Source organism: Leptopilina heterotoma, unplaced genomic scaffold, assembly GCF_015476425.1.
Source record: "Leptopilina heterotoma isolate Lh14 unplaced genomic scaffold, ASM1547642v1 Lhet_68, whole genome shotgun sequence".
Taxonomy (NCBI): domain Eukaryota; kingdom Metazoa; phylum Arthropoda; class Insecta; order Hymenoptera; family Figitidae; genus Leptopilina; species Leptopilina heterotoma.
The window spans coordinates 4,776,206-4,793,795 of record NW_025111157.1 but is presented as its reverse complement, the minus strand read 5'-3'; the positions used below and the strand labels follow the sequence as shown (position 1 = coordinate 4,793,795).

The 17,590-nt window shown below is 30.5% G+C and overlaps 1 protein-coding gene across 2 annotated transcripts in view; it reads left to right on the top strand.

The window, feature by feature from the left end:
• Positions 1-17,121, top strand: part of LOC122510359 (zinc finger protein sens-like) — a 38,197-nt gene extending 21,076 nt beyond the window's left edge. The window contains exons 2-3 of one of the 2 annotated variants that reach the window (XM_043624945.1): positions 13,062-13,751; positions 15,260-17,121. In XM_043624945.1, the coding sequence (XP_043480880.1) occupies positions 13,062-13,751; positions 15,260-16,566 (1,997 nt within the window). In that variant the 3' untranslated portion in view covers positions 16,567-17,121. Of the gene's footprint in view, positions 1-13,058; positions 13,752-15,259 lie in introns of both variants that reach the window. The other variant, XM_043624944.1, reaches the window with a different exon arrangement.
• Positions 17,122-17,590: the final 469 nt, after the last annotated feature.

Below are 17,590 nucleotides of genomic sequence, written 5' to 3'. Positions count from 1 at the left end.
ATTATAATTTTAATTTTTGAAAATTGAATTTCAGAAGTTTTCTAATTCAGAATATTGAAAATAATTGAATTTTTGAATCATTCAAATTAAAAATTTTGTAAATAATTGAATTTTCGGACCATTTCAATTTAAAATTTTGAAAATAATTGAATTTCTGAAGTATTTTAATTTAAATTTTTGAAAATCGAATTTCAGAAGTTTTCTTATTTAGAATATTGAATTTTTAAAATATTCAAATTAGAAATTTTGAAAAGAATTGAATTTATGGGCATTTCAATTTGAAATTTTGATAATAATTGAATTTTTGAAATATTTTAATTTAAAATTTTAAAAATCGAATTTCAGAAGTTTTCTAATTTAGAATATTGAAAATAATTGAATTTTTGGAGCATTTCAATTTAAAATTTTGAATTTCTGAAGTATTTTAATTAAAATTTTTTAAAATCGAGCTTCAGAAGTTTTCTTATTCAGAATATTGAAAATAATTAAATTTTTTAAATATTCAAATTAAGAATTTTGAAAAGAATTAAATTTTTTGAGCATTTCAATTTAAAATTTTGAAAATAATTGAATTTCTGAAATATTTTAATTTAAATTTTGAAAATTGAATTTCTGATGTATTTTAATTCAGAATTTTGAAAATAATTGAATTTTTGGAGTATTAAATTTTTGAAATTTTGAAAATAATCAATTTTCTCAAGTATTTTAATTTCGAATTTTGAAAATTGAATTTCTGGTGCATTCTAATTTAGAATTTTGAAAATAATTGAATTTTTGAATCATTCAAATTTAGTATTTGGAAAATAATTGAATTGAATTTCAATTCTGAAAAATGAGAATTTCTGGAGTATTTTAATTCAGAATTTTGAAAATAATTGAATTTTTTTAGCATTTCAATTTAAAATTTTAAAAATAATTGAATTTCTAAACTATTTTAATTTAAATTTTTTAAATTTAATTTCTGGTGTATTTTAATTCAGAATTTTGAAAATAATTGAATTCTTGGATCATTTCAATTTAAAATTTTAAAAATAATTGAATTTCTAAACTATTTTAATTTAAATTTTTTAAATTTAATTTCTGGTGTATTTTAATTCAGAATTTTGAAAATAATTGAATTTTTGGAGCATTTCAATTTAAAATTTTGAAAATAATTGAAATTCTGATAAGTATTTTAATTGAAAATTAAATTTCTGGTGTATTTCAATTCAGAATTTTGAAAATAATTGAATATTTGGAGCAATAAATTTTTGAAATTTTAAAAATAATTGAATTTCTGAAGTATTTTAATTTCGAACTTTGAAAATTGAATTTCTCTTGCATGCTTTTTTACAATTTTAAAAATAATTGAATTTTTGAAGCATTTAAATTCAGTATTTTGAAATAATTGAATTTTTGGAGCATTTTAATTGAAAAAACTTTAAAATAATCAAATTTCTGAAGTATTTGAATTTAAAATTTTTGAAAACTGAATTTCTGTAGTATTTAAATTTTAAATTTTAAAAATAATTAAAAACGAAGAATTAGAATTGAAGTTAAATATTGGGGTCACAGGAAAATATTCAAAATTTGGTTTGAAAGTCAGGAAAAAAAATCTAATTTTCGCGACAATCAAATTATTTTTCTAAAAACAAGTATCACTATTTTTAATCTTGTTCTTTCTCGTTAGAAAAACATTTCTTATTTTCTTTTCTATCTTTTTTTTCTGGTAAAGAAAATTTAGAAGAATCATTTTTGTTTACCTATACTATCGTTTACTATAATTATAATTTCCTTTTGTTTAAAACGAAAGGAAAAAATAGATTCTCTTTGAAAATTTAATTTTAACCCATTTAGTGTTACGAAATGATCTTAATTTAAAGTTTATTCGGAAAATATGTGTGTATACGTCTTAAATAGCTATTATAAACGCGTTTGAAAATAAAATGAAAACTTTGTCACGTACAACATTATAAATTGCTCTTCTAAATCCCCCCGGCTCAAATAACAATTTTCCACGATTTTAGTAAGCTCTATCGCAAAAAAAGAATGCTCCCTTTTAGAAACTAATAAGCTGTCTATCTATTCTTACTCTCATCTCTAAAAGTGTAAATGTGTGAGTGCGTTTTTTTTTTTATTTTCTAAACTCTAAACTTCTCGTCTCTCTCCGAGCGCTCACACTCGTGAATAGCTATATTTAAATTTTTAATCTCGAAAGTTTTTCTCCTTATATTCAATTTCCATATTATCAATGATCAAAAATTAAAAGAGAGAAGAAGAAGAAGAGGAGGAGGAGGAGGAGGAGAAAAATAATTGAATCTCTAGCTGTGAGAATACGATTAGACTCGCACTCGGGGCATCAAGTCGTTAGTCAAAATTCGACAAGAAACATCTGACTCATCGTCATATTGAAATGATATAAAGTGTGTTCGTGGTGTATTATTGTAAAATCATCGTGGTATTTGGGGATGCTGGGTAGCTCAGGTGGTTGCGTGGCGGCTCAAAATAGTGGCTCTCGCCCGCGCAAACCTAACGCGACTCGTGCCGCGAATAGCACGCGCCCACCGTCTCGGTCAGCCAGGGTAATTTTAGATTTTTGTTGTGTGTGCCATGTTTTATAAAGCAAGTGCGCCTGCCTGTATGATTCCGATCCTTCTTGATGAAGAATTTAAGATATTGGGAGAAAAAAAGAGAGACGGGGCGAAAGAGAGAGATAGAGAGAGAAAGGAAGGAAGGAATGAATAAAAGTAAAAGAGAATCAGGCGCGTGGCATCGCGAGTGGCCCCAAATAGGGCATCAGGTGGTTGCGTGTTTCAACTAAAAACCCCCTCGGTCTCTGTAATGCGAGTTATTTTACACGCCTGTAATTCTTCACGAGTACGAAATTAGCGTAAAAAACGGACTAAGTGCCGTTTCGAGGATATTTAAAGTATCTTTTTATTTTCTGACCGTATACGGGAACAGTGGGGAAAAAATTTATTTGGCTCAAGTAAATACGATTACTTGTCTCTTCATAATGAATTATTTATTCGCAATTACTTTTGTCTATTCTGAAATAAATATTTAATTGCAATTATTTGTCTATTCTCAACTAAATATTTATTTGCAATTACTTGTTTATTGTGAACTAAATTTTTATTTGCAATTACTTGTATATTATAAAATAAATTTTTGTTTGTTTAAGTTTTAAAATAATTAATGTATTGAAAATCATTGAATTCTTGCAAAGACTTTTATCAAAAAATTTCGAATAATTGAATTCCTTGGAAGAATTTTTTTATTTATGAAAATAATTGAATTCTTGCGATGAATTTTATTAAAATTTTCAAAAATACTAATTAAATTCTTTTGAAGAATTTCTTTGAATTTTTTTTTTTAAATAATCGAGTTTCTTTAATAATTTTAATTAAAAATATTGCAATTGAATTTTATAAAGAAGAATTTTATTAAAATTGTATTGAAAATAATTGAAATTCTGAGAAGAATTTTATTATTTGTAGAAATAATTGAAATGATCGAAGAATTTTATTGTTTATAAAAATAATTGAATTGTTTCGAAAAAATTATTAAAATTTTAGGAAATAATTAAAAATCTTTTAATTCTGGCGAGGAATTTAATTAAAATTGTTTTGAAAATAATTGGATTCCTGCAAAGAATTTTACTATATTAATAAAAATAATTGAATTCTTGCGAAGAATTTAAAAAATCATAAAAATAATTGAATCCTTTCGTGAAATTTTATTAAAATTTTGTTAAAAATAATTGAATTTTTGCAAAAAATTTTACTATTTATAAAAATAATTGAATTCTTCCAAAGAATTATATTAAAATTTTTGAAAATGTAAACAATAATAATTAATTTTGTACTCAATAAGTACAAAATAAATAATAATTTTTAAATTTTTGATTATGAAAATATTTTAAAATAATTTATTTGATTCAAAAATAATTTATTAGATTCAATAACAGTTTATTTTATTCTAAAACTATTTATTTGACTCAAATAAAAATTATTTGATACAAAAACAATTTATTTGATTTAAAATCAATTTATTTGCTTCAAAGAAATTTCCCTTTTTTATTAAAAAAATTAAATTCTATAAATATTAAAGAAAAAATTTCCTTGATCTACAGAACAAATTTCTTAGATTCAAAAAATTTTTTTTAAATCAAAGAACAGTTGTTTGAATGAAAGAAATTTTCTTTAAATAGAAAAAAAAAAATCTCTTTTTGTTTGAAAGAAAAATTTATTTTGAATCCTATAAAACGACTCTATGAGAAACTAATTTCTTTGAATAATCAAAATCTTTCTTCTGGGCGTGTATCAAATAATTTTTATTTGAGTCACTCTCTATATTAGAATTAGTTAAAAATAACTAATTTCACAGTAAAAAGTTAGTCAATCATTCAAATATTATAATATTTTACTAATCGAATATAGTTAGTAATGACTAATTATAATTAAATTTGATATATTACAATGAGAAAAAAGTTTTTGATAATTGAAAGAAATCTGTTTCGTGTAATCATTTTGTTTGATTCAAAATAATTTTTTCTTTTAAACAAAGAATGTGTATTTGATTCAAAGAAAATTTCTTTGATTAAAACAACTTTTTTATATCTAAACAAATTTTCTTTGAATCTAAGAAATTTGGTCTTTAAATAAAAAAACTTTTTTTATTAATATAGGACCAGAGAAATAATTCTATTTAATTTAAAAATAAAAAATTCTTTGAAGAAAATAAATTATTTTTGAATCAAATACATTGTTTTTCAAGTAAAGAAATATTTTAAAACAACGAATTTTTCTTTGAATCAAAAGAAAATTTAATTTTCTATTGAAAAAACACAAAGCAAATCATTTTTTAAAATCGACAAAAATTGTTTTCTGTTTGTAGATTATTATAAAATGACTAAATTTTTTGGTAATTAATTCAATTAGTGAAATTTGACTATTTTCGTTCTTATTTATTTACAAATAATTAATTACTTTTCAGTAATTGTTGAAGCAAGAAGTCAGCCAATATTTTACTAACATATATAGTTATTTTCAACTGATTAAAATATAATTTTATTGAATTGAATAAAAATAAAAAATATTTCTATTTGTGATGAAATTTATTATTTTTTTTTCAAAAACCTATTTTTAAACTACTTTAAACTATTCTTCTTTTTCTTTTTGTTTACAAAAAGTAAATATATATAAAAGTTTATTTTCTGCGCTTTATGCTATACACATAAAGTTCCATCATCTATCGTTTCTCTTCTATCCCCTTTAAGAAAGACCAGGGCTCGAACCAGTGAAAGTATTTAAAAATACGGACTTTACGGACCAAAAATGAAAAATTACGGACCAATTACTGACAAAAATATATAAGAGTACATTTTACTTAAAACTATAAATTAGATTTTTTCATAACTAAAAAACATAAAGATATCGATAAGCGATCGATTACTTCATGTTTTATAATAATTAAAGATAGAGTGATAAAATCATTATCAATTTAATTACCATTTTCAAGAATTTTTAATTAAAATTCTTCTAAAAATCGATTATTTTTAATAATTTTTGAAAAAGTTATTTGACAATTTTCAAGTCCATTTGTTTACAATATTCAATTTTACAAAATTTCAATTATTTGTAAATTCTTCAATTAAATATGTATAAGAAAATAAAAACTTCAAATAATATAAAAAAATCAGCAATTAAACTTACTCAAAAAAAAAAATTAATTCTACTGAATTGTTAGTTAAAAATATGAAAAATTCAAATTTTCAAAGATTTGAATCTGAAACCTTTTCAAAATTTAATTATTTCTAAAACTTTACGCTCTAATACTTTTAATATTCAATTATAATCTAAAATTTTAACTGAAATCTATTTATAAATCAATTTTTATGAGAAAATTCTACGAGAATTTCATTATTTAAATACAAAGAAAACAATTTATTAAAAATTTATTGAATAATTACATATGTTTCTTAAAATTAAATTCTTTTAAAGAATAATTGTATCAATCAATTTTCAAATAATTTGAATTCTTTTGCACAATTTTATTAAAATAGTAGATATTAAAAATAATTAAATTGGGAAAAATTTTTGAAAATAGTTGAAATTTTTCCAAGAATTTTATTAAAATTTTTGAAAATAATTGATATTTCGGAGAAGAATTTAATTAGAGTAGAACGGGGTGAAATAGCCACATTTTTACATTTTAATTTATAAAATCTGAATTAAAAATTTTTTTCTCAAATTTCCAAATAGGATTGAAAGTTTAGTTATTAAGCTTGAATATTCTTGACGGAAATATTTTTTATCCCATGAAAGGACTTAGTTATAAGAGTTTTACGAAACCTCTGCAAATGGCTTTTTTGTACCACCTGGTGGGGGGAGAAAGCCACCTTGCGATTTTATCAAAATATGTTATTAATTTTTGTAATTTTATAGTTTTCCTTTATTTACATGGGTAAGACTCCGTCAGAAAAAAAGCGATTTGCAAGTGGTCTTCCGATTTCTTCGAAACCTTGGGAAATAGAAGTCTTATATGAATTAAATTTAACCCTAAAAAGATTTTGAAAAATTTTCAAAATGGCGGCCGCTACGCCATATTGAAAATGAGTGTTGCGTTTTTTTCAAAAATTAATAACTCTGAAACTTTTAGATCGATTTTAATAAAATTTACAGGCGATATAGTTAAAAATACGTAGTTTAATTTGATATTATGAACAAAAAAAAATTTCCAAAATTTGTCAAAAAAAAAGTCAAAAAAATTTTTTGAATTAATTTTTAGTTCAGTCGGCCTAATTTTTGAATTTTCTAATAAGTAAATATCGATTCCTTGTAATTTCACCTTTCATTTCATAAAAAAAATTTATGGAGACTCTAATAGTTCTCGAGATATTGCGACTTTAGTGGGAGCGCGTACCGCGGAATTAAACTCCGTAGCGAGGCGGAATATGAAGCGAGCGTACAAATGTGCACAATAGGGTGTCCGTAACAATTAATTTTCAAAATTTTGGATCCAATATGGCAGGTTCAAAATTTTAATTTTCTACATTTTCGAAGTAAATATTCTAAAACAACGTCAAGGGCGATATTTGGAAGCGCTATTTACGAATCTAATGTTAAAAATTTATTTTTTAAATTACCGAATCTAATATGGCATGGCGGATTCAAATTTTTTTTTTAAATATTCCTTTAATAATCGATTTTTAAGAGCAGAGGTATAAAAAGTTAAATTTCTATAAAAGAGTTTCGAAAACATCCCAATAATTATTTTTTGTAAATATTAATCTATAAATTAATATTTAGACTATTTACTTAAAAATGTAGAAAATCATAATTTTGAATCCGTCATAGTGGATCGAATAATTTGAAAAATAAAATTTTAACATTAGATTCGTACACTCAGAAAAAAATTTGTTCGAATCAACCAAATTTTGGTTAAATCAACCAAATAAATGCATTGCTATACAGTCAACCAAACGTTTGTTTGATTCAACCAAAAAATTTCTTCCAATACGTTTATTTGTATTAACCAAATGCTTATTACACTTAACCAAAAAACTTTATTTAATATAACTAAAAAATTTGTTTATTTCAAGAGAAAAGATTTGTTTGATTCAAATAAATAGTTTTAGTAAACGTATTTGGTTTATTTAAATAAATATTTTTGTTTACTTAATTTTGTTATTTATTTTCCTCTAATAATATTTGAATTTCCTAATTTAATATTTTCTAGTACGTATTATTGGTTAATTTATAATTTATTATATAATTATTGATATTTTAAAATTATACATATAATAAATTATAAATTAACCAATAATATGTATTCTAGAAAATATTAAATTAGGAAACTCAAACATTATTAGAGGAGAATAAATAACAATTAAGTAAAATATTATATATGTATTTCTTCATATAAACAAAATTACTTAATTGTAAAAAAACATTTGAAATATTACATTAAACATATTATAATTATGATTTTTATACGTGCACTCAGAAAAAAGTTTATTCGAAACAACAAACTGAAAACTTCACAAAACCTTTTTGTAAATATTCTTCTCACTGGTACAAATTAAATATGCAGTAAGTCAATGAACACAAGGTATTTAATATTTATTTAACCGACACTTATAATTTTTTTTCTTTGATTTACCGATTTAACAAATAAATTTGACGCGAACGCGGACTGTAGACAAGTGAGATCGCCATTTTTAAATTCACACATGTACAAAATTGTTTTATCGTGACAAATAAAATAGGTTAATTAAACAGTTTGGTTAAGTGAAATAAACTTTTTCTCTGAGTGTAAATAGCGCTTCCAAAAATCGCCCTTGACGTTGTTTTAGAATTTTTACTTTAAAAATGTAGAAAATCAAAATTTTGAACCCGCCATATTGGATCGAAAATTTGGAAAAATTAATTTCTGATATCAGATTCATGATGAACGATCGAAAATAGCCCCGAGTAAGTAATTTTTTTGAATTTTTGACAACACTTATGTGTTAAAACCTTGGATATATTGTGGTGCATTTTTATGACCCACTTTAATCATCCGCCATTTTAAAAATTTTTCAAAATTAAATTTTTGGCAAAGTGCTATCTTATAGTGCAGCTAAAAATGAAGGCAAATGTGACCTGGAGAATTTTTTGCATTAAAATTAAAAAAGTTATTAATTTTTTTTTAAAAAGTGCATTTTTCCTATGTATTTTTAATGGGAAATTTCGATGGATCTCTGGCACGTGTTAATATTAATCAATCGGCTTCAAATTTTGGGAAATTTTTTTTTATTTTATTGGAACTAAACTGGGGGGTGGCGTAAACAAAATTCGAAAGTCGCATTGTTACGGACACCCTATTGCGCACGTTTGTACGCTCGCTTCATATTCCACCTCGCTACGGAGTTTAATTCCGCGGTACGCGCTCCCACTAAAGTCGCAATATCTCGAGAACTATTAGAGTCTCCATAAAATTTTTTTTATGAAATGAAAGGTGAAATTACAAGGAATCGATATTTACTTATTAGAAAATTCAAAAATTAGGCCAACTGAACTAAAAATTAATTCAAAAAATTTTTTTGACTTTTTTTTTGACAAATTTTGGAAATTTTTTTTTGTTCATAATATCAAATTAAACTACGTATTTTTAACTATATCGCCTGTAAATTTTATTAAAATCGATCTAAAAGTTTCAGAGTTATTAATTTTTGAAAAAAACGCAACACTCATTTTCAATATGGCGTAGCGGCCGCCATTTTGAAAATTTTTCAAAATCCTTTTAGGGTTAAATTTAATTCATATAAGACTTCTATTTCCCAAGGTTTCGAAGAAATCGGAAGACCACTTGCAAATCGCTTTTTTTCTGACGGAGTCTTACCCACATGACAAATAATCTTATTTTTAAAATATTTTAATAAATTTTAAAGAGCTTTCATCAAGGAAAATTGAATATTATGTTAAGTTTACTTGTTTTCGATTTACACTGCTAAGTTTTTATACCTTTTTTTAAAGTCTTCCTTAAATTTTACCACAGATGCCATATTTTGTTGCAACCGTTTTTTCGTTGTTTATTTTTTAACGCACTTTATACTATTTTTTCGTCGTGTTTAATTAATTTTATTAAGTAAACACGCGAAATTTTGGTAAAATTAGAAGGTTAATTTAAGTAGAAAACAAATGAATTTCACATAATATTCAATGGATTTTTGTCCCTGGCTTTTTCACCCCCAAGACCAGTTTTTCTAAGAGCTAAAATAAATTTTAAATTCAGTTCAATTTCCAAAAATTAACATTGTATACGTTTTGAGTATAGTTTTTTCCTTATGTACAAACATTTACTTTTATTACCCGTTCACTTAAACAGGTTGTAATATGTTCGAAAAGTTCATCGAAATATTATACGCAGAGCAACTCAAAAATTAAAATTACAATAAAAATTATATTAATATAGGTACAACATCCAAACTAGTATCAAAAGTTGCGTATTAACTGATAGTATTTGTATTCTAAATAGCTGATAAATCGGTTTAATAGTTTTCAAATAAAAGTCAAATGGCTTTTTTGCACCATGGCTATTTCACTCCGTTCTACTCTATCTCTAAAGATAATTGAAATTTTGACGAGAATTTTTAAAAATTTTTGAACATAATTGAATTTTTGCGAAGAACTTTATTACTTTTGAAAATAATTGAATTCCTTCAATCATTTGTAATTTCTCTAAAATTATCCAAATTATATCGTATAATTTACGTACTTTACGGACCTTTTTCAATCGAATTACGGACTTTACGGACCTTTTTTCAAAAAAACGGACTTTTACGGACTTCAAGCAAAGTTACGGACTTTTACGGGATTTACGGACCTAGTTCGAGCCCTGAAAGACGCAAGCGTTAATTTCAACGTTATTTTTTGCTAAACTTCGTTTTCGTTTTTATTCTTAGTTTCATTAATATCTACCATCTATTCTTCTTTTCTCTCATTTAGCTAGGAATTAAAATAGTCAATTTAATAGAATTAATTTTTATGTCTTTTAAATTTTCCATCAACTTGACTATTTACAGTTATTGTTTTTCAGATTATTTTTATTTTTCAATCAATTTCCAAACCTTTCGAAAATTTAATTTTCAAACTCATAAGTGACTATATTTTAAATTTTAATACTAAATTGAGATACTAATTTAAAATATTAAAAATATGTTTTTTTTTTTTTATTAATTTCAAGTTTTTTTCACTAAAAATTTAGTGAAAAAAAAAGGAAATTACACGGAAAAGACAAATAAAGCAATAGTTTTATTATACTTTTCTATAGTAGAAGTTAAACTGTCCCGAACTTTTGGAAATTTTTTTTTCGACTGCAAAATAAAATTTAGAGTCACTTTTGAGTTTGAAAATTAAATTTTCCGAAAGGTTTGGAAATTGATTGAAAAATAGAAATAAGATGCATAACAATAACTTGGTCGGTAACTTTTGTATATTAGAGTCGAATTTTAGAAGGAAAAGTTTATTTTCTCTCGCAGAAGTATTTTTGAATGTGAGTTGTAATCATCATGCGGAAAGTAGCTTTTCCGACGAATTTGTTAGTTTGCTGCTCGAGCGTCTAGCGAGAGCAGCAAACTAACAAATTCGTCGGAAAATTTACTTTTCGCCCTTAGTACCCAATTTTAGTTTAGGCTCTAAAGTCTCAAAGTTCCAAAACTTCACCAATTTCCGAAATTGCTCTCATGTTTATACAATAAAAAAAAAATCATTGTCCCCGCTCTTGAAGATTTGATTCAAATCCTTTAGTATAAAGAAAAAATGAAACCACTAACCCTCCTTAAGATGAATTTAAAATTAGTCCTCGTACTTCTTTTCAACTTTGAACTTGATTTTCTTTCGCTATTTTCGTTTATGAATTTAGCCTTTCAGTGAAAACAGAATTGTTTTTCAATGAATTCCGTTTCTGTTCCTCGTGGTAATTATTTATTTTAGATTTGCACTAGATTACATTAGATTGCATTAGAATTTATCATTTTAAGAAATCAGCGTTTTCATTTGAAAGTAGAATTTAAATTTCACCATTTTTCGACGACAATAATTTCGCAAGTGGAATGAATACATTCGGTACACCCTCTATTCATTGGAGTCGAGTGCGCATGTTTCGGTCCGGACGAGAACACAACCGAACATCGCGGTCAATTTCGAAAGCCGCAGTCTCGCTCAAAAGTTGAAGCACTTAAACCAAGTGGTGGTCCATATGATGCTGTAATGGGTTCTCGTTTCAAAATGAAAAAAAGAGGGTGGAGGCAAAGTGTCGAATAAAAAAAAAGGGGAGAAAATAAAGAAAGTAAACAATCCTAACAATATGAATCAAGTGATCAATTTTTTTAACCGCACCTTTATTATTGGAACCAAGTGGTCCATTGGGATGTTGAGGCGAATCGAATCGTGATACTTCTCTCGCGTGTGCAGTTGCGAACGCATACACACAGAGATATTTATTTATATATATGTGTGTGTGTAGAGAGAGAGACGCAGCGTGGGTGGGAGAGCGGTCGTGCGCCGCAGGTCTACGTCACAGAAAACGACGTCACTGGAGAACAGAAGAAAAGCAAGATCGCGGCGCGGAACGGGGAAGTGCGCGCACCAAGTATTAACGGGTGGGGAATAAGCACGAGAGGAGAATTAACCAGCATATACACACTCGTGTATAGATAGGTACGGAGAGCGAGGATTGGCTGGCAACCGCTCGGCGCTTCCAAATATGGGACAGTCTTCGTGGTCCATTCATAAAACTACGGGGCGCGCCGCCGCTTAGCTCAGTTCGTGCGCGACCCCCACGCATCGCGTGTCCTATACATTATCCGCGGGACTCACACGCACTTGGCGTCGAGGCCACGTACACTCGCATATACACAAGTGCGTTTACAAAAATAATACTGTGGCTAGCTTTTGAATCCGGCTTGAATCTTTGGTGCGCGGGGGCTCTCAACTTTGACTCGGAGCACACATATACGATATATACTGACTGACCGCAGAGTTTCTCTCGCGTGAATTCCTCCCCCGCGCCTATATATAAACATCTCTCCCTCTACCGCTCCTCACCTCTCAACGAGGACACAATCACTGATCAGCATACTTGAAAAGAATTTCGAAGGAGGTGCTTCGAGATTTTTCTCTGTCAATAAAAAGAAGCAAGAGCGCGGAGAGGACTTGGTCTCGGACCCGGTCGGTTCGTCGACCGGTGCGATCGTGCGACGAGAGTCTCGTCAAACGAGAAGAGGAGGCAAGAAACGGAGAGAAGAAGAGAGTTCGGGTGCGAACGCGGGCGGGCAAGCGAGCGCGTGCTCACGTCACTTTCGTTCTCGGACAGTGGTGTGTGGACGGTGGTGTTCTGTTCTCTCTCGGGAGAATTTTTTCCTCGCGTCGGATTCGTTCACTTGTTTCACTATGCGACAATTATCAGAGAAATAGGAGTGATGTAAAATGTACTAATAATTTTTTGACTTATTCCCCCCCGTGTGTGTGTGTGTGTGTGTCAGTAGTCGAGAAAATTGTGAATTGTAATAATTGAGTTGAAAAATACATCAGCAGGAGAGGATACGTGCGCTCCTGAAGGAATCACTGGTGGTCCAGCAGGAAGGCAGCATCCCACATTTCAGAGGATGACGATGGACGGCATGGAAGTGATGGGCTCGCAACCCCATGCTGCCGCAACAAGTCCCTTTCTTCTGTCCTCACCACCTCTGGGGCATCATCACCATCATCATGCGACTTTCAACCTCCAAACGGTGCAACTCAGCTTCGATGCCTGTCTGACGTACAACGCAGTGACGTCGGCCGCCGGTCTTGGCGGCACATCATCCCTCACGACGAACACGTCGAAAGCCGCCGTACCAACCCTCTCCCTTGGCAATTGCACTCCCCTGCATCATCATCATCAGCAGCAAGTCACCACCACTGACTCGCCTGATGGCCAGCAAGCCCTCCATCGTGATCACGCCAATCATCACGATCACCATCATCCGCATCATCATCGACACGAGGAGCATCATCGATTGCATTCCGATGTCGATGCACCCACATCGCCAGGCAGGGATCATGACAAGAGGCATTCGCAGCGGCTCGAGGATGAACGCGAACGCATCAACGATTGCCGTGATAGTTTGCAGGATCAAAATGAGAAAGACAAGGCTGGTGATCTCAATACACCGGTTACCACCAGCAGCGATTTGCCCTCCTTTTTCGGCCCCTCCGCCCTCGTCGAACCACCACCGATCACAGGTACCAGTCTCCTTTAAGACACAAATTTTATTCTTTTCATTAATTCGACCTTTTTGTTTGTATCGTCGTTGACTAACAATTGTTGACATAGCAAAAAATACCCTAACAGTTTGGACAACAAACAATGGACAACATTATCCATTGCGGTTAGGGTATTTTTTACTATTGTAGGTTATCTTACGGACATTTTAGTCACATTCGGAAATTAGGATCTTCCTAGGATTCTTAAGGTATATCCCGGACCGGAATTATACCGGAATTACCTTTGGATATTAATTTCCGGTTGTCCTTAGTAGGTCCGTAGGATGTTCTGAATATCCTAATGATGTTAGGGCAGATTGCAAAGAATGGTTAAGAAGAGTAGATTGTAAAGAGTGGTTAGTATCGAAAAGTAGACTGCATAGAATGGTTAGTAAACAAGATTTCAAAGAATGGTTAGTAATAAAGTACAGATTGCAAAGAATAAACAAGATTGCAGAGAGTGGTTAGTAAGAAAGAATAGATTACCAAGAATGGTTAGTAATAAAGTACAGATTGCATAGAATGGTTAGTAATAAAGTACAGATTGCAAAGGATGGTCAGTAAACAAGATGGCAAAGAGTGGTTAGTAAGAGATAATAGATTGCAAAGAATGGTTATGTTAGTAAACAAGATTACAGACACTAAAATGGGTAGAAAGAAACAAAATAGAAAACCAGGGAAAATTATAGTCAGACGAATGGAAAAGCTGTGAATCCTTCTCTCTTTAAAGCATAGTGGTTCAATTTCACCGAGACCTTATGACGTAGTACATCACATGCGATGAGAAACTTGCTAACATCGAACCTGCCTGCGACGGATCAATACTTGGCGACCCCGACATTCAGAGACTCTCAGCTAGCCTTCTATTCCGCCACCCCCTCCCCATCATGCGAGGTTCATTCATGCTTCTACCCTAACCCCCACCCCAGCTACTATGATTACCCCCCGCCATCCAATATCAGCCGGCTTTAACATCATTCCCCGGGTGTTTCCACTTTTTCGCTGAAAAAAACTTCAACTTTCTCTTTTCATATACTCTTAAATTCATTCAACATCCCACAATCGATTACAACACAATTTATGCTAAATTGCGATTTTTCTGATGCGGTCGATAAAAATCTTTCCTCTCCAAATTTTAATTCGATTGCACCGGAAATAGTGTCCAGTGGGTATTTTTTTTTATTGTTAGCAATAATCGTATGAAGCGAGGAAGGAAGTTTCAGAAGGCAGGATGTAGGCGATATTTATTCGCCGATAAGACAGCATACTGACTATTCCCTATCGCTGACTCTTCCTGCCGTTGTGGAAAAAAAATATCTCTCTTTGTAAAAAAGAGACATTCTGATGGATTGAATTTTAGGGCGAGAAATTATATCAAAAATTACTGAAGACAAATGATTTTAATTCACCGAGATCTGATTTTAATGTACCGAAATCTGAAAACTTTGACCTTTGGTTTGTATTAAAATATTTGTGTATGATTACAGGTGGTTTAACGGGTGACGATCTCTCGCTGGACGAGCCGACAGTGGAGGACGAGGACGGAAATTCCGCAAGTAGGGATCGACAACAGCAGCAGCAGCAGCATCACCATCATCACCACCATCAGGAATCGCAGGACCACTCGGTAGGCGCGCCTTCCACGAGTCCGGTTTCGCAGCATCAATCCCAAGACGATGTGGATCGATGCAACATTCTCCAGGGGGGAGTGATCCTCTACTCGGCGCCGCACTCGACATCATCAGTCGCCTCAACCCCATCCTCAAGTGTAAATATCTGCAACGTACCGACCCTCACCTACCGCGGCGTCTTCACCACGACCTGCACGCAATCGTCCACCTTGAACAATCTCCAAACGCCGCAGCAACAACAAGCGCAACAGTTGCAACCCCAGACCCCAAATCAAGAAATCTGGGGCTCCCTTCCCTCGCCCACTCTCACCCTGACCGGACAACCGTTTCTCCATCCGACGTTACACACCGGTCCCTACGGTGGCGAGACAGTAGAACTTCTGCAAGTCGACTCCAAACCCCCCGCACCACCAGGCTATCACGACACCCCAAACTCCACCTCCTCTGGATGGCTCACAGCCCACGAAGAAGCCTACGATCCTGGCCTCTTGTCCCACCATCACCAACAACACCATCATCATCATCACCAACAGCAGCAGCAACAGCAACAACAGCAGCAGCAACAACAACAACACCATCAAGAACCTACCCTAAAACAAGAACCATCCCCCGGTTACGGAACAAACGTTCCACAACAACAAACCCAACAACCCTCCTCGAACCAAACAGCAGCCGGTGTCCAACTCGCCGAATACAATCCCAGCACCTCCAAAGGTCACGAAATTCTCTCCCAAGTCTATCAACAAAGCGCACTACCCCTGAGACTGGTGCCAGTGAAGCCGAGAAAATATCCAAATCGACCGAGCAAAACACCAGTGCACGAGAGGCCGTACGCGTGTCCAGTTGACGGTTGCGATAGACGCTTCTCAAGGAGTGATGAATTGACGCGACACATTCGCATTCACACGGGACAAAAACCATTTCAATGTCGAATATGCATGCGCTCATTCTCGAGGAGCGATCATTTAACGACACACGTGCGTACGCATACCGGCGAAAAGCCATTTTGCTGCGATCAATGTGGACGTAAATTTGCAAGGAGCGATGAGAAGAAACGACACGCGAAGGTTCATTTGAAGCAGAGGCTAAAACGCGAGGCAACACACTCGTCATCGTCACGAAATCATCAGTCACATGCCGCATCGTCACCATGTAATCAGTAATGTAATTGTATAAAAAAACCAAACACACACATACAACACAAAAAAAAACAATGCCCGGTGATTCGCGGGTTTTATTTTTTTTTCTTTTTGTGTTTTTTTTTTAAACACTGATCTCGCAAGCGAAAATACGTCGAGTATTAAATATAAGTTGAATGTAGATAATTGTTATAGACGTTCGCCTATTTGAATAATTTTGATAAATTGGAATTATTTTTCTAAAATTGAATTGGATTTTCGTTTGGAAATTTAGTAGGTTTAATGAAGGGAATGCTACGAAGAAAGTTTGGGTACGCGAATATTTTTCCGAATTTTTTTTCTTTCTCTTCTTATGAATTTTTTAGTGGGGAATATTTTTATTATGAGATGCATGAATTTTTCATAAAATACATTCATTATACAAATATCTTAATTTTCATGGAGAAGAAATTTCTTTCTTTTTCATTCGAGATTACTTATATTTAATCAGATTTCCATTCAGTAGAATTTTTAACTATCAAATTTTTTCCTTAGAGGAATCTTTATTCAATAAATTTTTTATTTAGGGGAATTTTCATTCAGGCGAAAATTTAATTAAACAATTCTGTTTAGTAGAACATTAAAGAGAATTTCTATCTATTAAAAGAATTATTATTTAGTAGAATTTTTATCGAACAGAATTTTTAATTAGCAGAATTTTTCTTGAACAAAATTTTTAAGTTGAATTTTTGTAGAAGACAATTATTATTTAGTAGAATTTTTATTGAACAGAATTTTTATTTAATGGAATTTTAATTTAGTAGAATTTTTATGGAATAGAATTTTATTTAGTAGAATTTCTTATTGAAAAAAATTTTTATTTAGTAGAATTTCTATCCATCAGAATTTTTATCGAATAAAATTTTTTTTAATTTTTATTTATTAGAATTTTAATGGAACAGAATTTTTTTCGAACAATATTTTTTATTTAATATAGATTTTCACCTGACAAAATTTTTGTTTAATAGAATTTTTATCGATTTGAATTTTTTTCCAAACAAAATTTTTA